The sequence below is a fragment of the Mesoplodon mirus genome (assembly GCF_964341445.2).
Source record: "Mesoplodon mirus genome assembly, chromosome: 10".
Taxonomy (NCBI): Eukaryota; Metazoa; Chordata; class Mammalia; order Artiodactyla; family Ziphiidae; genus Mesoplodon; species Mesoplodon mirus.
Genome location: NC_138986.1, coordinates 90,650,996 through 90,675,722, shown reverse-complemented (window position 1 = coordinate 90,675,722; position 24,727 = coordinate 90,650,996). Strand labels below are relative to the sequence as shown.

The 24,727-nt window shown below is 42.5% G+C and overlaps 1 protein-coding gene and 1 pseudogene across 2 annotated transcripts; both read right to left on the bottom strand.

Annotated features, from left to right (window-relative positions):
- Positions 1–2,257: 2,257 nt before the first annotated feature.
- Positions 2,258–23,807, bottom strand: MTO1 (mitochondrial tRNA translation optimization 1). The gene is made up of 12 exons (XM_082633395.1): positions 23,495–23,807; positions 19,965–20,164; positions 19,767–19,884; positions 15,689–15,978; positions 13,233–13,345; positions 12,944–13,134; positions 12,599–12,729; positions 11,523–11,727; positions 11,270–11,441; positions 7,999–8,117; positions 4,647–4,807; positions 2,258–3,033 (listed from the first exon to the last, which is right to left on the bottom strand). Exons 1-12 carry the CDS (start codon positions 23,709–23,711, stop codon positions 2,872–2,874), a joined length of 2,079 nt encoding a protein of 692 aa, XP_082489521.1. The 5' UTR covers positions 23,712–23,807; the 3' UTR covers positions 2,258–2,871.
- Positions 16,717–19,757, bottom strand: LOC309810983 (cyclin-dependent kinase 2-associated protein 1-like; annotated as a pseudogene). The gene has a single exon. The product of its transcript is annotated as a cyclin-dependent kinase 2-associated protein 1-like (transcript).
- Positions 23,808–24,727: the final 920 nt, after the last annotated feature.

Genomic DNA, 24,727 nt, shown 5'->3' with positions numbered 1-24,727 from the left:
AGCACAGGCTCCGGACGCGCAGGCTGAGCGGCCGTGGCTCACGGGCCCAGCCGCTCCACGGCATGTGGGATCTTCCTGGACCGGGGCACGAACCCGTGTCCCCTGCATCAGCAGGCGGACTCTCAACCACTGCGCCACCAGGGAAGCCCTGCAGTAGCTTCTCTTGTTGCGGAGCACGGCCTCTAGGCGTGTGGGTTTCAGTAGTTGCGGCTTGCGGGCTCCAGAGCACAGGCTCAGTAGCTGTGGTGCATGGTCTTAGTTGCTCCGTGGCATGTGGGATCTTCCCGGACCAAGGCTTGAACCCATGTTCCCTGCCTTGGCAGGCAGATTCTTAACCACTGCACCACCAGGGAAGTCCTAGGAGTTGAAATCTCTGAAGGGGAAAAGCCATGGCTATTCCAATTGAGGCTGAAACTCAAAAATGACAAAATATTTTATTTTTATTTATTTATTTTAAAGATTTTTTTTTTGATGTGGACCATTTTAAAAGTCTTTGTTACGATATTGCTTGTTTTATGTTTTTTTGGCCCCAAGGCATGTGGGATCTTAGCTCCCTGACCAGGCATCAAACCCGCACCCCCTGCATTGGAAGGCGAAGTCTTAACAACTGGACCGTTAGGGAAGTCCCTGACAAAATATTTGAAAACAATCAGTAATAAAATTAAAACTCTTGGCTATAAGGTAACTTCATAATTCAAGGCTGTGATGGTTTAATTTAACATAGGTCCCTATCTTCATCTTCCCTCCCTCCCCCCTCAACCAATGATTTGACAGATGCTTAGTGTTTCTTAGTCATTTCTTTATAATTTTTGTGTTCCTGTTGAAATGAACTTTAGTATGTGCCCAGCTTTTCAAACTACCAGGCAATGTGGTCTGTGGTGGGTGTGGGAAATCACAAGGCCGACAGCTGTTGGAGGCTGACTATTATCATTGTCGGGGGATTTCTATGAAGTAACGGTACTAAGGTTACATTTTTAGCTGATTTTTCCTAGGGTGTCATAGTCTGTAGTGCTTCTGGCTGGCAGCAAGAGGAGGTAGGCTGTTTTGAAATATTCCTTTAAGTGAGATAATTTTGTATAGTCGTTATTTTTTAAATAATTTAATTCAATGGGCTGCACCGCACGGCTTGTGGGATCTTAGTTCCCTGACCAGAGATCCAGCCCAGGCCCACTGCAGTGGAAGTGCAGCGTCCTAACCACTGGGCCACCAGGGAATTCCTGGCAGAGTCCTTATCTGCAGGCTCAGATTTAGTTTTAGTTCCACCATCTCTCTCTTTGATGAACACTGCCCAAACTTATATTAGAGCACCTGAAAGAAAGAATATAAATCAAGAGTTTATAACTATTTTCAGATACACAAAAACACAGTTATAATCTCTCTCCTATTCATAAATTAACGACGAAGCTATAATAACCTAATGAGGGTATTTTCACAGGTGCTAACTAGAAATACATCTTGGAGCAGACCCGCCGCCTTGACGTGCTGGGATGGCTGCGAGGACCCCGCTGCTCGTGGCTCGCTGGCCCCAGGAGGGGGATTTGGGGGGGCGTTCCTAGCAGCTGTCGAAACCATTTGTTTCGGGGCTCCTCCCTGTTTCTCCCCTGCTCGGCACTGGCTGCCAGCGTAGGCTTTGCCTTGGTGGAACGCAAAGATGCCGCCAAACGAGCTGACGAGCTCCAAGACCGAGTTAAGTCCACCGGTGTGCACCCAGCAAACTACTGTTCTGAGCATGAAGTGCTATTTGGGCATTTTGCCAATTGGTTCTGACATGTGTCTGACACTGAGGACCGTTTGTGGTGGGAAGTGCACTTAGAGAAAGCTAGCTTGATGAAATACTGTTTTCAGAATTCTGACCCTGAGAGAACAAAAATATGCCTAGGAGAAAGCTTGAAGGTAACTCTTATCATGTCCTTAAAATACAAAGCCCACTTTGCCTGAGACTTCAGCCTTGGGTTAATTAGAACTTCAGAAGATGTTTGGATTTATTAAACACGTATCTTGTACCACATTAAAGAGAAATTATGCTATGAGAAAGATGTTAAGTTTTTAGAGGTTATGGAATATGTTCATAAGTTTGTCAGTCAGTAAATGCTGGTGTAACAGTTGAATTACTTGTTTCTTGGTTTTGTTAAGGCTTTTAAGGGTTAAAAATTGTAATATGTAATTAAAGCTACTAAAAACGATAAGGGAAGCATTTCACTGTAAAGCAAGTAGGATATGTGTCGTCGGCGAGGGAAGGTATAAAGAATGGAGTTTTTTTTTAAATTTATTTATTTTACTTATTTTTATTTTTGGCTGCATTTTGTCTTTGTTACTGTGCATGGGCTTTCTCTCGTTGCAGTGAGCGGGGACTACACTTGGTTGCGGTGTGTGGGTTTCTCATTGCGGTGGCTTCTCTTGTTGCAGAGCACGGGCTCTAGGTGCACGGGCTTCAGTAGTTGTGGCACACGGGCTCAGTAGTTGTGGCGTACGGGCTTAGTTGCTCCGTGGCATGTGGTATCTTCCCAGACCAGGGCTTGAACCTGTGTCCCCTGCATTGGCAGGCAGATTCTTAACCACTGCGCCACCAGGGAAGCCCAAGAATGGAGATATTTTTGTTGAGGAAAAATGATGATAATAATTTTGTCCTAGAGCTGTTTGTTTCTGGATGGGGAAGACTAAGGGACAAATCATATGGATATAAAAAGTGATAAAACGTTTGTGAAAAAAGGGAACTTTGAGAAAAGAATTTTGTACATTGTCAGGAGCGATTAAGATTAGATTGGATTTAATTAGGTAAATAAACTTTGTTACTAATAGTAAGCTAAAAAAATACATCTTATCTCCTATCTATACTCTTGTATTGATTAAAAGTCTTCTATGAATAGAAAGCTATAACTGTCTGTCTTCAAGTTTGTCTGTATTACATAAATGTTGATCAGTTTTGGGCAATCTATCCATAGCTGCCTGTCTTTGCTGAGTGGTCTTCACAAATCTGAGCAGATTGATGATGGCAGCAGGTGTCACTCCAGGTATACGACTGGCAGCCCCAATCTAGGAATTAAAACCGCAAGAGAAACATAAATAAGCTATGTCAGTCATAAGCAAATCTATTTTCCTCCTGGTAACAATCTGTATGTTACAGTTTATGAAATATTTTTAAAACTATTATCTTAATGTATCTTCAAAATAACTCAGAAAGTAGATAAAAGAAATGTGGTTATAATTAATATCTTCATTTTACAAACGGGAAACTGAGGCTCAGAGACATTAAAATGAGTTGTCCAAGATCATGTAACTAACATGTTAGAGTACCTAACCTTTTCTCTTCATTAAACTAATCTAATATCACTAGCAGTGTGTTGGGCAGCACCCTGTAATTAATCTCAGTGATACTTCTGTGGTATATTTTTACAGTGAAATGTATGGATTATTCACTCCAAGTGGTATAAAGACCTCATCAGTTCAGGTCTGTTTTGCCACCAAATGAGTCTGTAGCAAATGTGTGTCAGAGCTTTTTGTACTTTAGAATTTTGGATAAGAGGTGAACTCCGATGACCAGTTCTATGCAATTCAATTTTCTGTGATAATGTAACTTTGCTATAACATTTGCACAGTAAAAATGCACTGTCCAATATGGTAGCCAATAGCCTATTGTGGCTACTGAGCACTTGAAATGTGGCTAGTATGACTGAAGAGTTGAATTTTTAATTTAATTTTAATTACGGTCAATGGTCACATTTGGCTAATGGCTATCATACTGGGCAGTGCAGCCCGTGAGTATCCACAGAAACATAACCCAGTATGAAAATGATACAGTTACAAAACTTAGAGCCTCTTTGCCCACTTTCCACAATGACTTTTACTAAGAACACCATGTTAAATTCATGAACACCATGAAATCACTCCTCCCTTTAAAAACCATTTTTTTCAAAAATTTTTGCAGACTATGGTTTTAAGTGCCCCTTTATTTTTATGAACCATTACCAAAACCAAAACAAACACAACCCACTGCCCATTAAACTATGATACACCATCAATTTTTAAGATACAACCCAGTTTCAGAGGTGTTAAAATGTGTCTCAGAATCAATAAATACAGCCTACCAGTCTTTAAGTATTTGTTATTACAAGTCCAATATTATATACTATAAAGTTTTTGCCAGATGTTTACAGCAGGGTGCACATGCACTCACGCAAATGCAAAACACACATAGACACACACACACAAGCAGGAGCATGGGGTGGGGGGCCTCTTTGGCCCCCTTCTTCCTCCTAGTGGCTCCCAACACAACACTATGGAATCCCTGGGGCGGGGATCCAAGTAGTGATTTGAAAACTAGTGATATATATTCTGTTTTAACCTAAAGTAGCTTCTTTTAAGTCATGTCATATATACAAGTTTGCACTGACAGTTTAACACAAGGTTGGGACTAGAGGATAATTATAATCAACCCAGTTCTTGACTTCCAGTTACTTATTTAGACTAAGCTTTTTCATCTCATAAAAACATACTGACATCTGTCATACAAAGAGAATATGAAAATAAGAGGTTAAGCTGTTTATGATGAAATAAAAATTAGTTACGTGGTCACTGTAAATCCAGGTTTTAAAAATTAAAGCTCTGGCTCTTTATAAACCGTTCCTACCCACTGCCTGTTTTCTTACCGTCTGTGGGCGACTGAAATGTAGCTTCTCTCGAACTTCATGGGACAAAGACACATCCCTGAGAGTCAAATAATCCAGGTCTTCTGGCAGCTGGAGAGCTTCATCTCGCTGAACTTCCTTTATTTCTTGTTGCTGATGGAACAACACTGATTCATATGTGGCTGGTGAACAAAATTAATGATGATATGCAGATTACATTAACAACTTACATTTTTAGTTTTTTACAATTTACAGAGAGCTTTTGCATACATGATCTCAGTACCATGAGACAGGTGGGGTAGGTGTTCCCTTTCACAGATGAGGGCATTGAGGCTAGAATAAAGAGAGGGAGTATCTTGCGTATTAACTACAACATTCTGTATGGTAGTTTATTCCATGTCCTTTTCATTTCAAAAATCTAGAAAATTAAAAGTAAAAAAAGAAATTGCTTTCCTTCTCAGTACAAATTTTGGTGGAACATTTCCTTCAATAGGCCGTAGGTTTGAATTTTAAGTCCTAAAGATGTTTCTCCAAGGGCTTCCCTGGTGGCACAGTGGTTAAGAATCCACCTGCCAATGCAGGGGACACGGGTTCGAGCCCTGGTCCGGGAAGATCCCACATGTCGTGAAGCAACTAAGCCAGTGAGCCACAACTACTGAGCCTGCGCTCTAGAGCCCGCAAGCCACAACTACTGAGCCCATGCACCTAGAGCCTGTGCTCCGCAGCAAGAGAAGCCACCGCAATGAGAAGCCCACGCACTGCAACTAAGAGTAGCCCCCCCTCGCCACAACTAGAGAAAGCCCGCATGCAGCAACAAAGACCCAACACAGCCATAAATAAATAAATAAATAAAATTTTAAAAAGATGTTTCTCTAAGAAGATGGTTTTCTAAATTATGTCCATATAAAGCTATAATTTTAAAAAGTAGATCTTCTTAGGTGATAACGTAATTTAAATAATTTAACTAAGGTGTTATTCAGAAGTTAGGAAGATCATTCAGCAATTATTTTGTAATTAAAGCATTCTGTTCTTAGAAAAATAAATCCAAAACCTGTTTTAAAACCTAAACTGAGGTGGTCATTCTGTCCTGTTTAAGAAAGCAAGTCTTCCCTAAAGGTTCTGGCAGTATCTGCTTCCATCACCTGACTGGCAGCCAGAAAATCTCGGCTCTGAGCCTGGCTCTGCCAGTAAACTACCCTCTAATTACGGACACATCATTATCCTTCTGGGCCTCAGCTGCTTTATCTAGAAATGTTAAGGGATGACTGGGAGGACTCACAATGGTCTTTATGACAACAAAGGATGGTTGTGAGGTGCACAGGCCTTACAGTCAGACATGCTAGGTTCAAATCCCAGTTCTGCCACTCACCAATTGGGTGATGCTGGGCAAGTTATCACTTACTTATCTGTACAATGAAGACAATGCGAATAGCTATCCTTCACAGGACACATTTAAGTATCAAATGAAATAATGCATGTGATTAATACAATATATAACGAATTAGTACAACAAACTGGAATGAAATTTTATGACTCATGAATAGACTCTTTATAGGATCACAGAATATAAATGAAGAAGTAATGTATATGTTAAAGATATATTTAATCTTTCAAATATGTATACAGCAAAACATGAGAGATAACTACAAAAAAGAATCTGAAACTAATTTCTGCCTCGCAGTTTCTTGAAGAAACTTGCCTAGTGGAGGATCCAGGCAGTGATTTGAAAACCACTGATATGTGTTATTTTTTAACTTAGTGTAGTTTCTTTTAAGCCATGGATATAAATTAGAGTCTTTATATATGCCAGAGTCTTTTAAGAACAAGGCAAAACAGTAGCTACTCCGTGGCTGAAGTCAGGGTTTCCTATAAACAAGTTAAAGATAATTATTCTGGATGATTTATTGGACAAAACAAAACTGCACACCAAGTTTAAAGTATAACAGCCAGATGCTAACAGCCTAAATGTTCAATAAAGTAATTTTTACTCAATAGAAAGGTCATGGCGTTGAGATAAAAGGTTAACAATATTTCTTACACGTTAGCAAATGACTAGGGTCTGGTCATTTGGAAGAATGATAGGTAGCACTTGGGTCATCCTATATATGCAGCCAAAGTAGAGCAAGGTGACAGACCTCTCTGGAACGGAAAGAAAATTATCACTGCTAGAAGGAATGCAGCATTCTTAGCACCTTCGCTGGTCCCCAAGGAGCTTAAAGTCCTTTCCTGTTTGAACAATCCATCATTATCCTGCTTTTCCTACCCTTCTCCCCCATCTCATTCTGTTCCCTGCCTTTTTCTCCACATAATTTTCCATGGGAGGAAAAAAAATCTATCACAATGCACAAACTAATGTTATTCTCAGTATTTCTGTTTATCTTTGAAATTTTTTTAAATAAAGAAAAACTTTAAAAAAATTCAGTGCAACTCCAAAAGTCACATGTGACTTTGATGGTCAATATATTGACGAAGAGTATGAGAGCACACCAAATGTTATAATAATGTACAAGGGCAGACTGTGGATTCCTTTGCCTGATACAAAGTATTTGTTAATGGAAGAGTATTTCAATATATTGTCAAAGCCAAAGATAGCATTATTTTTCTCATTATTAGAACATTAAAATGGGGAAAATGTAGGGACTACCCTGGTGGTCCAGTGGGTAAGACACTGCACTCTCAATGCAGGGGTCCCGGGTTCGATCACTGGTCAGGGAACTAGATCCCGCATGCATGCCGCAACTTAGAGTTCGCATGCTCCAACTAAGGAATTCCACGTGCTGCAACTAAAGATCCTGCATGCCACAACTAAGACCTGGTGCAGCCCAAATAAGTGAATTAATAATAAATTAATTAACAAATATAAAACAATAATAAAGATTACTTTCTTACAACAGGCAAGTTTACAAGTCTGGAACACACCTTGATCATGTTTGCATTAGATCTTATAATTTAGCAGCAGGGTGGAGGAGGGAAAAAAAATCTAAAGAAAAAGGCGGGGGGATGTAAAAAAAAAAAGTTCAAAAGGAAAAAAGAGGGTTTTTTTGTTTTTGTTTTTTTTAAAGGAGAGCTGTACAGTAGCACTTCCCAAACATGAAATATACACACAAATCATGTAGGGATCTTGTTAAAAAGCAGGTGCTCACTCGGTGGGTCTGGGGTGGGGCCTGAGATTGTGCATCCCTAGCATGCTCCCACATGTTGCAGTGCTATCTGGAACCCCACTCTGAGTGGTCAGAGCCTAAGGTGATGCTGGTCCTGTGGTAATAATGGCGCCTCTTGACGGAGAGCTCTTCGTGGATCTGCCATCCATTCACAATTTGCACGAAAGGGAAGGAGAACATACAGACATCCTAAGTAAACAAGTATTTTCTACCTTCTATCTTCAGTCTTCCGGCGAGCTCTCCACATCTGGTGTACTTCTTCAAGGGCTCTGGGACAGCCCTGGCCAACAACTCCATGTCAACTTCCTCATGCTTCAGAACATCGAGAGCTCTACAAGTACACAAAAGTCCCATTAACACAGGGGTCCATATTATATCCAGCAGATCAAGAACAGGATTCCCTGAAAATAATACAAATCTCAGAATAAATAATATCAGTATATTTCTAATTCTTCCCAAGTACAGTGAGCAAACGCAGCAGCAACGGCAACGCAGTAGGACCTCGAGGAGGCTGGCATGTGATTCTCAGCTCCCTCCCTTTATCACGAGGGATAAGTTGCCGGTAGCACCGCAATAAACTACTTGTCGTCCCTTTCTTTCTTTTTTTTTTTTTTTGCTGTACGCGGGCCTCTCACTGTTGTGGCCTCTCCCGCTGCGGAGCACAGGCTCCGGACGCACAGGCTCAGCGGCCATGGCTCACGGGCCCAGCCGCTCAGCGGCATGTGGGATCCTCCCGGACCGGGGCACGAACCCGCGTCCCCTGCATCGCAGGCGGACTCTCAACCACTGCGCCACCAGGGAAGCCCTGTCGTCCCTTTCTTGTAAGGACAGAATGTCCTCTGGTAACAAGGGTTTGATTGAACTCCGTAAGAATTTACATCTAAGTCACATTAAGCCCACGTCCTGTGAATGCGTTTGCACGTGTGCTCGGAACCAGCCGAAGATCTCCCGCTTGCTCCAAGACTGCAAAATATCCGCAGTTTCCTTCTCATTTTGTTTGGTTCTCTCAAGGCCTCACTGATCTGTACAGTTTCCCTAAATTTACTTCCTTAATTTTATTTTTGTTTACTTCTATCTTTCCCTCTTTTAACAGATTGCTTTTTTGATCAACTCTGTCCACCCAAAACCAATTAAACAATTAATTATCTAGGCAACAGAAAGTCAGCTCTGCCCATCCTGGGGTCCCAAGTTCTTCCAGCCCTCCCAGATGCCTTCTTTACAGCTCATCCTATCACCAGGGTCATGCATCACCACCCTCTACAGATGCCTGACTCATCTCTTCCTCAGACGGCCCAGGAAAGGCCAGACACCCTCTCTCCACAAGGAGCTGTTAACTTTGTTGTGCTCCACGAAATGAATTATGTCAACTAATTTCAGAGGCCTCATCAGATAAGCTAGAATGAAACCAAATAACCCTAAACTTCAAAAGAAAGGGGTTGTCCTTTCAGAAATTATAGAACATGCTGGAACACACCTTCCGCAGCTACCGTGGAATCTTGCAGGATAGTGACCTCAAAGAAAAGCCTGTGACCATTTAACTATTAAAAAGGTTTTCAATAATTTGTTTATAAGGCTTGGAGCTGTTTGTAGGCCCAAACTTCAAGACCAGCTTTGAACGAAGCCTAAGCCTCAGAGTGCAGAGGTCTGGCACAGAAGGACAAGCTCGCACACTTCCACAGAACACAAGAGACAGTTTCTGTGCTACCTGGCAGGTCAGTGCGTTTCCCTGTAATCATGACAGGAGATGTGTGTGCACCTGTGGATCTCTTCTGTCAAAATGTCAGCTCGAAGTCCAGTTCAACTCCTCAGGGCCAGCACAGAGCCCGCCACGTGTGCCGCAGATGCAACACATGTCCTTTGCCCAAGTTTCTATCTTTTTAGCTTTACATATCTAGGAACTGATAAAGTGGTTCTTTTAGGGAGGCTGAACCCTAGACTATAAATATTCTGCTGAAATCAACATGAGGCCCCGTCACTGTCACCGCTTCCTTCTGAAATGAAAGACACCTGAATAAACAAGGAAAGCATTTGGCCAAATTACTGTTTTAAAAAAAAAATCACCTTAACAAAATGGCTACTCATGGGATTAGTCAGGTAAAAACATAAAACTGACAGCCTCCTTTTTCATATTTTTATTCATCAGTTCGCATTTTAAACTGTGTTGAAAACAGTCACTTCCCATGCTCTCACCAAGACCTCAATCCACATTAGTCACATTGAATGCAAATTCTAATTATACAAAATTTGAAATAGTGCAATATTTGATCTAAACAAAGCATAATGTTATAAATTCTTTTGCAAAGTTTGAAAAAATGTGAACCCTCTTAAATTTACCAAACAAAAAGCTGGACAACTGAGCGAATTATAAAACTATGTTTACACTACTACCATCTCCCAGTACCACTTAGCTGGTAAACAAATACATCCAGCACCCTTATTTGTGAACCAGGCTGTCTTTCCTGTGAGTGAGATCCCCTGGTTTGGGTGACTACTATGCAGGTTATTTATTACTTACTGTTACTATAACTAAAAACCTGCTTACTATCCTCTAACCATAGTGCCAGTGCTTTGGGAAATTCCTGTGAAAATGAAAATTTGGGAACAGAAATCGTAAACGATAAAACACTGTGATGACATGAAAGCCAAACAAAGACATGCTATGTCTGGCTGTTAGTTAAGGGGAGAGCACTTGGAAAGATTAGAGATAATAAAAAGTGGCATTAAAATGGGTATACCTTTAAGTCCACAGAATCCCTCACAAGGAAAACAGGGGTTGGAAATCAAGGAAAGCTATAAAGGAAAAACATACTGGAGACACAGTTGCAAGATCAAGCCAGCATGTGTGCTTCTAAGATACAATGATTGTAGATTTATGCCTTCTGGGCACCCCGCACCCCCGATTAGCTTACCTTTTTTTAAATGGGAAAAAGCAGTGGTGAAAGATGCAGATTTTGAATTATGCAAGGTTTTTAGGAACATACCTCTGAAGCAAAAAAGCTCTATATTAATGCCCTTTAGACTTAGAGTCCATATAACCAGAATGGTAAAAACAAGGACAAAAAGAACCCTAAAATGTAGCAAGGGACTCTTCAAGTAAGTCCGAAGAATTTATAACACTGTGCTTAGTCAAAGTTGCCCTGCTATACCTCACAGGCAAGATGAGACCACTCCAGTTGCTCCCTGCCTAAAAAAGCAAGCAGATGACTCTATTTCTTGGTTTGTACCCCCTAAATCTTAGGCAAGCCAGAAGAACTCAATGGGAGCCACAGAGAAATTAAATAAAAAATGAAAATAACTTAGAATCATATATATTGTCATTAGTGAATAAAGAGATAAGTTACATCTAAAGGATTCTGAAAAGAAGCAAACGTAATAGCTGCATTCACTTAAAATGTGCAGGTAGGGAATTTACAGGTAATATCTCTCTGAAATGACTTCATTTTTCTTTAAAAAGTAAGAAAGGTCTACATTAAAAATGCATACCTGAGGGGTAGACTTTTACCAATACTTATAGAAGCCTCTGGGATTAAGTTTTTCCATTTAGAACTTGGAAACTCAATGGATTTTAGCACAGAAATGCCTTCTTCTAAAGAAGACTTCATCCAAGCAGCTCTTTCATATCGTTGTTGGGACACACAACCAGCTTCCTTGTACCCTAGAAGGGGGAGGGAGAGACTATAATGAAAGAGGTCTTAAAGGAGAGGAAATCTGGTTGCAAGACTCAGTGAAGAGTTACCTCGGAAGGTGAGCCTGCTGTCGGCGTTGTCAGGACGCAGTGACAAGCGGAACTCAGCTCGGCTGGTAAACATGCGGTATGGTTCGTTGGTACCCAGCGTGGTGAGGTCATCGATCAAGACTCCTATGTAGCCTTCTGTTCGGCTAATGACAAAAGGAGGCTTGTGTCTGACCCGAAGACTTGCATTGATTCCAGCTATCACACCCTACAAGAGGACTGAAATGTTTAAAAGGCCATTATGAACTGAACAAAGAGCTATCCTATTCAGGTACTACCTGGGAAAAACAGCTCAGGGAGTGAGAAAGCAGGCCCTGCCCAGCAGGGATAGAACAGAGACAGAAAATGTGGTCCATATTCAGAAACAGAATACGGGTAATGTACCAGTTTAGAATGCTATGATTCACTGTTTTCAAAAATATCTAATATTCCTAATAAACCTAGGTGGGCTAATCTTTTTTTTTAAAAAAATCCACTTGTAAGGGGCTTCCCTGGTGGCGCAGTGGTTTAGAGTCCGCCTGCTGATGCAGGGGACATGGGTTCGTGCCCCGGTCCGGGAAGATCCCACGTGCTGCGGAGCAGCTGGGCCCGTGAGCCATGGCCGCTGAGCCTGCGCGTCCGGAGCCTGTGCTCCGCAACGGGAGAGGCCCCAACAGTGAGAGGCCCACGTACCAAAAAAAAAAAAAAAAAAAAAAAAAAAAAATCCACTTGTAAGACTTTTTTAGCCTTTTCCTACTTACAACTAACAATAACATAAGTTTCTGCTTATAAAGGAATAATAATAGGGTAATTTTCAATAAAGTTAGTTTAAAAGAACTAAATTTTCTTTTTTTTTAAATTTCAGAAGCAATGTAATAAATCTAATCGAAATATGTTATTGGATCTAGGAGCTCAGAAAAGAGTAATCAAGGCGCAGTGGTTTTAAACTCCTGTTGTGTACCCTGAAACAGAATAAGAAGTCTTCTACTGTAGTTATGAGCTGTATCTAAGCTCTGTATAGCTATCCTAACAGACATCAAGAGGAGGAACACCAGTTAAATAGTCCTTTTCTGTTCAGTAACATCTGAACGACCTCTTACTTGAGCTGCAGCTTCCTCATAACCAGTCGTGCCATTTATCTGTCCAGCAAAGAAGAGCCGCTGCACCAAATGAGTCTCGAGAGAAGGAGTGATCTGACGGGGGTCCAAGTAATCATACTGAACACCATAGCCTGGCCAAAGGATAAATGGTAAAAAGTAATAAAAACAGTGCTGGATTTGCCTCAAGGTAGAGATGCAAAGATTATCATGAAACGCCCTTTAAAAACGAAGACAATTTTAAACGCACAGATGTTGGGCTTTGTGTCCTGAGGCTCTAAGCAATCTCCTCACCATCTGCTGAGCAATGCTGAGCTCAGACTGAAGAGCAGCTGGCATTCTCTTTACCTGGCTGAATCATCTTAGCTTTCTCGAAGCCTCTGATGCATGTGATCATTTTCTCTTGTAATTCAGCTGGCAGTGTCACAGATAACCCTTGTGGGTAGATGAGGTCAGAATCCATTCCTTCAGGTTCCAACCAAACCTGATGTCGACGGTTTGGAAAACGCAAAACCTTTGCTTCAATGGAGGGACAGTATCTAGAAAAGGACGTTGACATTTAAAAATTTAATGAAACAAACAAAAGAGGGTTGACATTGTTCCTTACAGTAACTGAGCACTGATATTTTGTCCTTACCGGGGTCCTCTTGTAGTTTCCTTAACGTGACAGTTAAGGTGAAGGTTCTCAAGGACAATCTCATCCACTTGAGGGTTGGTGTGAGTCAAGTAACATGGCAGCTGATCTTCTGGCTAAAACACAGGAACTAGTTACGTTGTTTTGCTTCTCTATTAGTTTGCCTCTCATTCAAATAAATGCCACACATGATATGCACTTACTTTTATAGACATTAAATGTATGCATAATGCCAAATGCTAATGGTGAAGTATGCTTGTTAAAAACAACCCAAAAGATGAAGCTAAATTTACACAAGCCTCCAGATCAACAGTTTACAAGAAATACAGAGGATGCAGGAACATGTTTAAGGCACCAGAGAGTTGAAATCAGACAAATCTAGAATGTAGGAAACTTCAGAAAAGAAATGACTCGGTTTCTTCCACATATGGATGTAAAAAAAAAAAAAAGAGGGAAACTATTATAAGACATATTATCCAAAGTCATGTATGGACCTCATTTGGTTCTTGGTTCAAATAAAACAACTGTAAAAAAACATTTTAAATAAACATTTAAAAACAACTATAAAAACTAGGGAAAATTGAGCACTGAATATCAGATGATGTTAAGAAATTATGTTTTGCTATGTGTGAATAATAGTACTGTGTCGATTTTTACAAAGTCCTTATTTGTTAAAGACATGTACCAAAGTGTATCTCAGTGAAATGATGTGATGTCTGGGATTGTTGCTTTAAAACTAAGCAAGAACAAAGTTTTGAGGAAAGTGAACCAGGAATGTCAAAACAGGAAATTCCTCAGTAGTCCAGTGCTTAGGACTCCACGCTGCCACTGCAGAAGGCACGGGTTCAATCCCCGGTCAGGGAACTGAGATCCCACAAGCTGTGTGGCATGGCCAAAAATAAAAAATAAAACTAAAAAACAAAAAGTTTAAAAATATACACACTAGGAAACTATCATCATGATTTACATTTTACCAAAGTGAAAATACAAAAGTCACTTGCTCAAAATAACAACACTTGGAGCCACTCATCAGGGTAACACTCACCAGAAACTAGGACCATCAAATATTAGCCCTTAATTCTAAACACATAATATACAGTTTTTTGTTTTTTAAATTCAAAGGATAGGTAGAAGTAGCCTGTATCTTCAAATGTATCAGTGCCGGGCTTCCTTGGCAGCGCAGTGGTTAAGAATCCGCCTGCCAGTGCAGGGGACATGGGTTCGAGCCCTGTTCGGGAAGAACCCACATGCCGCGGAGCAACTAAGTCCGTGCGCCACTACTGAACCTGCGCTCTAGAGTCCATGAGCCACAACTACTGAAGCCCGCGAGCCACAACTGCTGAAGCCCACACGCCTAGAGCCCATGCTCCACAAGAGAAGCCACTGCAATGTGAAGCCCGCGCACTGCAACGAAGAGTAGCCCTTGCTCGCTGCAACTAAAGAAAACCTGTGTGCAGCAACGAAGACCCAACGCAGGTAAAAATAAATGAATAAATAAATTTATTTTAAAAAAAAGAGACTAAGGAACTGTTCCAGATTAAAGGGAAATGACAATTAAATGCAATATGTGATCCTAGATTGGAAAAAAAAATGTTGGGACAAAAAAAGTATTGGGACAGTCAGCAAAATCTATGGATTTTGTATTAGATAACAGCACTGTGTCAATGTTAAATTCCCCAAATTTCATCACTGCATTGAGGTTATAAAAAAGGATGTCTTTGTGCTTAGTTGAGATGCAGACTGAAGTATTTCGAGGTAAAGGGTCATAATCTCTGTAACTTTTAAATGTTTCTGGAAAAAAGAATAAAAATAAATGTGGGGGGCTCCCCTCGTGGCGCAGTGGTTAAGAATCCGCCTGCCAGTGCAGGGGACAGGGGTTCGAGCCCTGGTCCAGGAAGATCCCACATGCCGCGGAGCAACTCAGCCCGTGCGCCACAACTACTGAGCTCACGCAGCCTAGAGCCCATGCTCTGCAACGAGAAGCCACGGCAATGAGAAGCCCGCGCACCTCAACAAAGAGTAGCCCCCGCTCGCCGCAACTAGAGAAAGCCTGTGCGCAGCAACAAAGACCCAATGCAACCAAAAATAAATAAATTTAAAATAAATAAATGTGTATATTATTGTTTTATACATTAAATATATACATGTATCTATGTCTCTATATATGGAGGGCAAATATTAACAATGGGTGAATTTCAATGGCTTATAGGAGTTTCACAATCTTACAACTTTTCTGAAACTACTTCAAAAAGTTTAAATAGGCAAAGTTATCAAAGTAATGAAATTTAAGAATTTATGGGGAAATACCCAAGTAGCCAAATCAGCTAATCCTTTTAAAGATCCTTTTTTTGCACACTAATAGTGATGAAAAGTGAATTGCTACCAAAAAAAAAAAAAAAGAAAAAAAAGGGCTAGTCTATATCCTCTGTTTAAAGCCAGATTTTCATAAATTATCTCACCTTGATCCACACTGTCTCATTGATAAAGCTGAACGGTATGGATGGATTATCTGGTGTCTGCTTGTTTAGAATGCTGAAATTAATGGATTCTTTGGCGATCCGGGGTGGAGTCCCAGTCTTCAATCTTCCCACCACAAACCCCAACTTCTCCAGAGTCTGAGCCAACCCTATGGAAGGCTGATCCCCTAAACGTCCTGCTGGATGCATCTCCAATCCAATTACAATCATGCCTCTCAGAAACGTCCCAGTAGTTAGAACCACACTCTCCGCATACACTGTACTTCCATCCACTAAAGGATAGGAAACAAAATAAAACTCAGGTTCTAATTGTTACCATGGATCAAATTGGAACGTGACTATTTTGCAGTAAAACTACAGAAAAATTTTGTCTTTAGAAACTTGAAAAAGATTTTAAATCAGTAAGAAGCCTATATGTTATCAACCTCAAGAATCCGAGAAAGCTGGGATGGAAAGCATAATGTATTCTCACCAATACACATGTTCCTAAAATCTTGTCAGCACTGAATAGTCTCAGGTAATTTTTCTTTTTTTACAAGCTGTTAATGAAAATAAGCCTTATTACATCGAGTAATAAATAAAAAGATGCAAACAGTTCCATTTTCTTCCAGATGTTTGGATCAACTTACAGGAAAGGCAGAACTGAAATCTACATACAGTCTCAGGAAAAATTTCGGGATCCTTGTTAGGTTTGGTTTTGAAGGTTGCTCTTTCTTCTGTATTCATAACTTGTGTTTTTTTGTTTGTTTTTTTTTTTGCGGTACGCGGGCCTCTCACTGTTGTGGCCTCTCCCACTGCGGAGCACAGGCTCCGGACGCACAGGCTCAGCAGCCATGGCTCACGGGCCCAGCCGCTCCACGGCACGTGGGATCTTCCCGGACTGGGGCACGAACCCGTGTCCCCTGCATCGGCAGGCGGACTCTCAACCACTGTGCCACCAGGGAAGCCCTCAGGTTCAGTCTTTTGACAAGACCATTTAGGTGGTTCTGGGTTCTAAAATTGGGTTTTAAAATTGACTTCAAAGCACTAATAGTCATGCAAATGCTTAAGCAAAAAAGAAATTACATTAAGCAGAATCTATAGTGTATGGGAAACGAGGGGCCCAGCTACTAGTTAAGTGTGCTGTCAAGTCCGCACTACAAAAAAACCCCTTCAGGTTGAATCAGCTTACGAAAAGGAGCAAAGCACAATGCGGGTAACATAAATGTATTCAAGAGGAGAGCGAGACACTGGGATCTTGGAGGCAAACTAGTTTGCTGTAAGATAGGTAATTTTAACGTGCCTCTTTTGAACCAATGCTTTAAAAAACAACAACAAACACCTGGGTAGTTCCTCACTATTGACAATGTAACTCCCCACTGGGCTTCTCTGGTGGCGCAGTGGCTGAGAGTCCGCCTGCCGATGCAGGGGACACGGGTTCATGCCCCGGTCCGGGAAGATCCCACATGCCGCGGAGAGGCTGGGCCCGTGAGCCATGGCCGCTGAGCCTGTGCATCCAGAGCCTGTGCTCCGCAATGGGAGAGGCCACAACGGTGAGAGGCCCGCATACCGCAAAAAAAAAAAAAAAAAAACTCCCCATCAACTGCAAAATCTTTCCTCAATCTTACAGGCTGTAGATTCGGAGCCTGGTGAACCACGGGAGGGGCGGGGGGAGGAGAAACAAAACTGTTACCATTTTGAAAACAAAGTTTCATCCTAACAGGGGAGATGAACTGTAACTTCTCTCGGAAGAAGGCAGAAAACCTTCCAGGCTCACGAGGCAGCTAGGACCCGGCCTTCCGTTCCATTTCAGCCAAGCACTCCCACACCAAGCCCCGTGCGTGGATTATGCCCCGTTTCAGGCTCTCCATTGCGCTCCTGCTGCCCGCGGAGGGGGGGGGGTCTGATCTCTCTCCCCAGCTCTTCGATGATGGCCAGCAGCTCCGCGTATTTGCTCTGGGGCACCTGGCTCTTCCCAGTTGCCTGGGCATAGCCTAGAGATGGCGGCCCGTAGTCACTCAGCAGTTGGCGGTACTGGGAAGACGTCGCCATACTGGTGGAGGGCGGGTGGACGCTCCCAGAGGCGCTGAGGGAGGCGGCGGGCATGTGTGCGGTCAAGTTCGGGCTGTGAGACATGCCCCCCAAGCGGCGGGGCACGGCAGGGTGCAGCGGGGCCGGCCCCAGAGTCCGCGCGTCTGCCCAGCTCCCGCGCACTTTTTGTTGTTCTCAGTTAATTTTTTTAATTAATTAATTTAGACTTCTGGTTAAATATGACAGACCACCTCACATGATTTCTTCTCCCTCTTGAAACTCCAAGAAAATGAAATAAAGGGGCAAAAAAGATATAAAATCACAGGCCAAGTAATGGGAAAGAACTTGTCAAAAGATGAGAAATTTCAAAATATTTTCAGAAGATAGAAAGTGGTTGCAGTGGGGAGGGAGTTTGGGATTAACATATTCACACAACATATAAACTAGATAATCAACAAGGACCTACTGTATAGCACATGGAACTCTACTCAATATTCTGTAATAACCTACAGGGGAAAAGAGTCTGAAAAAGGATGGATATATGTATATGTATAACTGAATCACTTTGCTGTACCCCTAAAACTAACACAATATTGTAAATCAACTATACTCCAATATAAAATTAAATTTAAAAAAAGTGGTTGCAAGAGTGATAACTGATTTAGCAGAGGGGAGAGGGCCTTAACTCAAGAACCTAAAGAGAACATACTGATGACAATGAAGCAACTTGCCGTGCAAAGGCTCAGAAACTGGAGGACTGAATATAAGAAATGTAGGAATGAAGCTAGAGGGCTGAAAATGAGAGAAAGAGTTGAAATCTGCATATAAAGGTTTGCCTGCAGACAGATCTACCTTCCACTAATCAAACAATATCATCATCAAATCTGGAGGGGAAAGGAGGGAGGGGAGAGAAAGGGAAATGAAAATAAAACTAGTAACTGTTCAACATGGGGAAGTCAGTCAACACTGACAGAAGAAAGGGAAGATTAAGTATATTATACAAAATCATAGTTACTAAGGTCATCACAGAACAAAAACATGAACTTTTAAGAAAGAAACATAGCTCCCTAAAGCAAAGAAAACTAAACACAGATTAAGTGGTTACAAAAAAGGTACAGAATAGTGTGTGCAACATGCTACTGCTATGTGTCTTGGGGGGAAATATAAACACACACACAGAAAGACCACACCAGAGATGAGTAATGCTCCCGAGGAAGGAAACTGGCTGCCTGGAGCACAAGATGAGAGTCCACCTTTTCATTCTACCTTCTTTCATCTCCTTTAAACCGTTTACCGTTATATGTATTCCCCATTCAAAAAAAACCTAATAAATGTATAATAAAAATTAATTTTAAAATAGGGATAATAAGTTAATCTCTGTATTTTAAATGATTGAGATTCTTCAGCACAGCCCCTCCTACCATTTTGTTCCTAGAATGCTAGCAGGTGCCAATAGTCCAGTCCCCTGGCAGAAGATCGATTCTTCGCCTGAGGACTAAGAGACATAGTCTCTTTTGTTTGGGAGTTCCCAACAAAAAGGCCAGTTCAATCCCTAATCACCAGACTATAGACTTGCCCAAGCAATAAAACTAACTGTGCACACACAAATCTTCCAATGTTTAAGTGGTTAAGTCTGCAGAGGGAGATAATAGAGATAAATTGTTTTTCCACACAAATTTAAATTCTAGTTGATTTCTGTAAAAATTACATGCATGTGTTATTTTAAAAATTAATACAACACTCAAATAAAAAAACATATATAATAATCCTGTACGATATAAACTGAAAATATTTAAAGTCAGAAATAAGAAATACCAGGAGGAAATTACACAATTATGCAGGCTATAGAGTCCCAAAGTAAGATGGTACAGAATGTGAGCTTCATTGTCAAAATGAAAGGAGAAGTATGACTTTTTATACAGTTTTCCTCATGTATGAACAGAAAACACAACAATTTCCTAGAATAAGCAAAACATCTCCGTACTCTGCTCAAAATACATTTCTCACATGGAGTTTGATACTATTATTATCATCGGTAAGCAGTACAGACCCAAAACAACACCACTGACGCGGTGTTTCCCAGGGTGCTCAGGCTCTGGTTCTGTAAGAGTGAGGTCTTCCACGGCTCCCTCCCGCACAGTCAGCAGCGGTGTACTCAGAATTTCTTTCTGTCAAAACAGAACGCAAGCTGAAACATACCAGTTAAACAATCACTGCAGTCTTTCCTGTTTTCATGCCCTGTTCTTACCTGCATGTTCTGTTTATAAAGTTGCCTATCAATCTGAGCTCTCAGACCCCAAACAGCTGGTCCCTTGCGCCGGTTTAATACTTTGTAATGTACACCAGACTGGTCACAGATTCGAGAACACAGGCCATCCAAGGCATCAACTTCTCTCATTAAATGCCCCTTTCCAATGCCACCAAAGGAAGGATTACAGGACATCTGACCTAAAGAGAACAGACATAAACAAAATAAATATATGAGCATCCTGCATATAGTGAGCCTTGATAAAATAAAAGAACTTGAAGCAAACACTAAAAATGCTGGAGTTCCAACAGGATGCAAGAGTTATTCAGGGCGGGACTTCCTGGTGGCACAGTGGTTAAGAATCCCCCTGCGGGGCTTCCCTGGTGGCGCGGTGGTTGAGAGTCCGCCTGCCGATGCAGGGGACACGGGTTCATGCCCTGGTCCGGGAGGATCCCGCGTGCCGTGGAGCAGCTGGGCCCGTGAGCCATGGCCGCTGGGCCTGCGCGTCCGGAGCCTGTGTTCCGCAACGGGAGAGGCCACAGCAGTGAGGCCCGCGTACCGCAAAAAAAAAAAAAAAAAAAAAAAAAGAATCCCCCTGCATTCGAGCCCTGGTCCGGGAAGATCCCACATGCCGTGGCGCAACTAAGCCGGTGCGCCACAACTACTGAGCCTGTGCTCTAGAGGCCACAAGCCACAACTACTGAGCCTGAGAGCCACAACTACTGAAGCCCGTGCACCTAGAGCTCGTGCTCCGCAACAAGAGAAGCCACCGCAGTGAGAAGCCCGCGCACCGCAACGGAGAGTAGCCCCCGCGCTCTGCAACCGGAGAAAGCCTGCGTGCGGCAACAAAGACCCAACGCAGCCAAAAATAAATAAATAAATAAAATTTTAAAATGAGAAAAAGTTATGCAGGGCATCCTGGAAGACAAACCATTGCTGGAAGTTTCTTTTGAATCTTTCCCTTGTACACATTCATTACATTGCCTTTTCCTCTTCCTTTTCAATGTGACCGTGAAATTCTTAACCTCATGAAACCTTCCTAAATCAAGCGTAATTTTAAGAAGTCCCTTTGCACTGGTTCACAGTTATAATCAAGTATGTCTTCCATAAATGCCACCTGCTGTTTTCTTTATGCTTACTTTGCAGAAATAATTAAATTATAAGCTTCCTGAAAGTAGAATTCATATTTTATACCTTCTCTTTAAATCTCCCCAAGTCTTATGGGGGAGGTACAGAGTGGGAAAACTATGTCAACAATCTGCTGATCTGCTGTGGCCAGCAACAAGCCCTCCAAAAGTTTTCACGGGGGCTTCCCTGGTGGTGCAGTGGTTAGGAGTCCGCCTGCCGATGCAGGGGAAATGGGTTCGTGCCCGGTCCGGGAAGATCCCACATGCCGTGGAGTGGCTGGGCCCGTGAGCCATGGCCGCTGAGCCTACGCGTCTGGAGCCTGTGCTCCGCAATGGGAGAGGCCCGCATACCGCAAAAAAAAAAAAAAAAAAAAAGTTTTCATGGTCTCCAGAGGGAGGCTGAATCGTGCTGTGATTAGGAGCATGGGTTAGGAGTGAGCAAGAGATCTGGCTCAGTTCCTAGATTTACCACTTATAAGCTCCATGCGATCTCAGCAAATTATCTAATATTCTGTACCTCAGCATCCCTACTCTAAAAACAGGGATGACAGCTGCAGTAGATTATTTCCCTCCTTCCTATTTACTTCCTATTCACTATTTACTTAGGTAAACACTATTCCCTATGAGGCTTTGTTTGGGGAGTATGACCTAAATTCAGTTTAGGGGTAAACCTTTATTGATCTAAAGTAATCATGGTAATCCTACTTGTCAGTGCCTGATTTAGTGTCAGAAGACTTTTCTCTTTTGTCATGAATGCCAAAAAATAGTTTGTCGAAAAGCATTATTTTCCAGGTTAGTATAAAATAAAAGATTTTCTGTCTCTGACTTCATTATTAGCAGATGATATGACTGAATTGAAAGAGGACAATTCCTGCATTCTGTATTCTTACGGAAGTTCAACTTTCTCAGCCAAAGCTATCTTTCTGAGGACAAGCAGAAATACCTGATACTCTACTACATCAAATTACCTTAAAAAAATGAGACTTTGATTTTAAGATAGAATTGTCATTTACGAAGCTCATCTATTAATATAAGAGTTATTAAAATATCTCTGAAATCTATTTATTTAAAAAGAAACTTTAGATCATATTGTATTGGTATAAATACAATGGGTATTTTTATAGGATATTAACGACTACTTAATGAATATGGGTTTTGATGGGAATTCCTTTATCCTTGACAGAACTACATTACTTATACTATTTAATGATCATCTTAGTTCAATACTTTTTTGTTCATTAGATTTTTAAAACTGTTTTTCCTGGTTTTTACTCGGGTAATCATATAGCCTCGCTCCAAAAGAATCGCCGTTAACAGTGCATATTTCTCCACAGTTATGAGCTGAATGGTTGTTTTAAAAAGTATTTCAGTACACAAAGCACAGTTAACATTTCAGTTACTATTCACTCTTAAGCAAAATGCAAGAGGAAAGACATAGGCATGCATAATTTACAGGATAATGTCCTAGCTAGTATCTAAGATGATGCTAGAGAGGAGTCTTGTTTAAATTATGGCCGTCCAACCACAGCCTGTAAGTGCAAAAAAGCACTGTCGGGTCGTCCTAAGCACAAAACTGGGGAATAAACATTCAGTAGGAATACAGAATGCAATAAAAAAGTACCCTCGTTCTTCAAAAGGGCTTCACAAACTCTCGAGAAAAACACAATGGTCATTTAATAAACGAGTACTAATAATGTTAATTCACTTAAAAAAATAAATTTATTTATATATTTTTATTTTTGGCTGCGTTGGGTCTTGGTTGCTGCGCATGGATGGGCTTTCTCTAGTTGCGGTGCGCGGGTTTCTCATTGCGGTGGCTTCTCTTGTTGCGGAGCACGGGCTCTAGGCGCGGGGGCTTCAGTAGTTGTGGCTCACGGGCTCCAGAGCGCTGGCTCAGTGGCACTTGGGCTCAGTAGTTGTGGCGCACGGGCTTAGTTGCTCCGCGGCATGTGGGATCTTCCCAGACCAGGGATCCAACAGTGTCCCCTGCGTTGGCAGGCAGATTTTTAACCACTGCGCCACCAGGGAAGTCCTAATTCACTCTTTAACCAAAGCAACAAGCTAGTAAGGGCAAATGGCAACAATGAAATAAGGTACCAGCCAGTATTCCTACAGTTTGCCCTTTTCTCAAGGCACCCCCTCTCCCCAGCCCCCCGCACCCTCCCCACTGATTACTTTTCAGCAGCAGCACAATCCACGGTCCACAGAATAGCCCCTAGTCTTAGAGCTCTGGCCCGGGCCCGCTTGATCTGCGAAACACAAATCAGGCTAAAACCACAGTCGGCAGGATTCTCACCAGCCTTAAGGCAGGGAAAAGGTTGCCCACATCCCAGGCACTGGGAGGGGGAGGAGGAGGGCACTGGCTGCTTGCGTCCCAGGCAAGCCCCACACCGCGCTACTCACCGATGGTGTCCACTCGATGCGTGAGCAGCAGAGTCCGGGAGCCGCACCGAGCGGCGGCGGCAGCGGCTTCGGTCCCCGCATGTCCTCCGCCAATGACTACCACGTCGAAGTGCGGAGTCCAGGGCGCCGCGCTGTCACCGCTGAACCGGGAAGACGGATGGTGCTGTTTGGTGAGTGAAGCCGCGACCCAGCGACCACAGCTTCGGAAGGAGAACATGGTTGGAGAAAGGCCGAGTCTTTAACTCGGAGCCTGACACGAGCGAGGGGCAAACATTTTGGAGAAGAGAGTCTTCAGGGAGCAGCCATCTTGTTCTGATGTCACAGCGTAGCACGTCTACGTCCAGCGTCGCCGCTGATTGGCAGTTTGGCGAAACTTTACTGATGAAACAAGACCCGGCAGCTGTGCAGGTGGCCAGCGAGGTGTGTGCCTCCTTCCTTGGTCGGCGCAGGCGGTTTGATTCCATATGGCTGTGGATTGGGGGGACTCCTACTCAGTCATCTTTTGTCTTTTTCAGCGAATTGCTGCCCTGATCACCAGGTGGCCACCTACAAATAAGAATTTGGATGACTGCTTTATCAGATTCTTTGAACTTTCTGGTGCAGCTATCACCTTGACTTCTGTTTATGAAGACTAGAGTCTGAATAGGAATCGATTTCAAAGGCCTTCAAATGTATTTGTGGATGAAAGATTCATGATGGCTAATTAGGTGAATGGCAGCGTTGAAGGTTAAATGTCCAGCCTTTTGCAGTTGATATTTTTAAAACCTTCTGTATGGTTAGGTCGCTGGAGGTAGCTGTTCTCTTGCTCTCTGTACATTCCCTGCTTAACCGGTTCCTGCCTCACCTACACCCGACTCACATGACTGACCTTCCTACATACTTGCCCCAGGCCCTAGCTAGTGATAGCTTAGCAAAGGGCTGGCGAGGGGGCGTTCCCCTCGGCTGGTTTCCCTGGTAATGAGTCGACCTGTAGTTACTTCCCCCTATAATTGCTAACCCCCCTCTGCCCCTGGGAGCAAAGACTGCCCTGTGTCCTGCCCGCCCTCCGCCGTACACAGTGGGGTGTCACTCTAGGACCTTGATTCAGACAGGTAAGCTCCCCCTATCCACTAAACCACTGATGTCTCTGTTGCTGACTCAGGGCTCTTTCTTCTGTCTTGAAGCTGGGCAAGTAGAGGCCTTGCAGGCATGGGGGAGCAGCCGAACACCTCTCTTAGAGAGGAAACTTTTGAC

Excerpts from the sequence above, each read along its gene's own strand:
- MTO1 (XM_082633395.1), bottom strand. The coding sequence starts at position 23,711 with ATGTTCTCCTTCCGAAGCTGTGGTCGCTGGGTCGCGGCTTCACTCACC. Across the intron at positions 20,165-23,494 it reads GCATCGAGTGGACACCATCG|GTCAGATGTCCTGTAATCCT; the intron begins GTGAGTAGCGCG and ends TGTTCTCTTTAG. Across the intron at positions 11,728-12,598 it reads ATGAGGAAGCTGCAGCTCAA|GGTGTGATAGCTGGAATCAA; the intron begins GTAAGAGGTCGT and ends GTCCTCTTGTAG.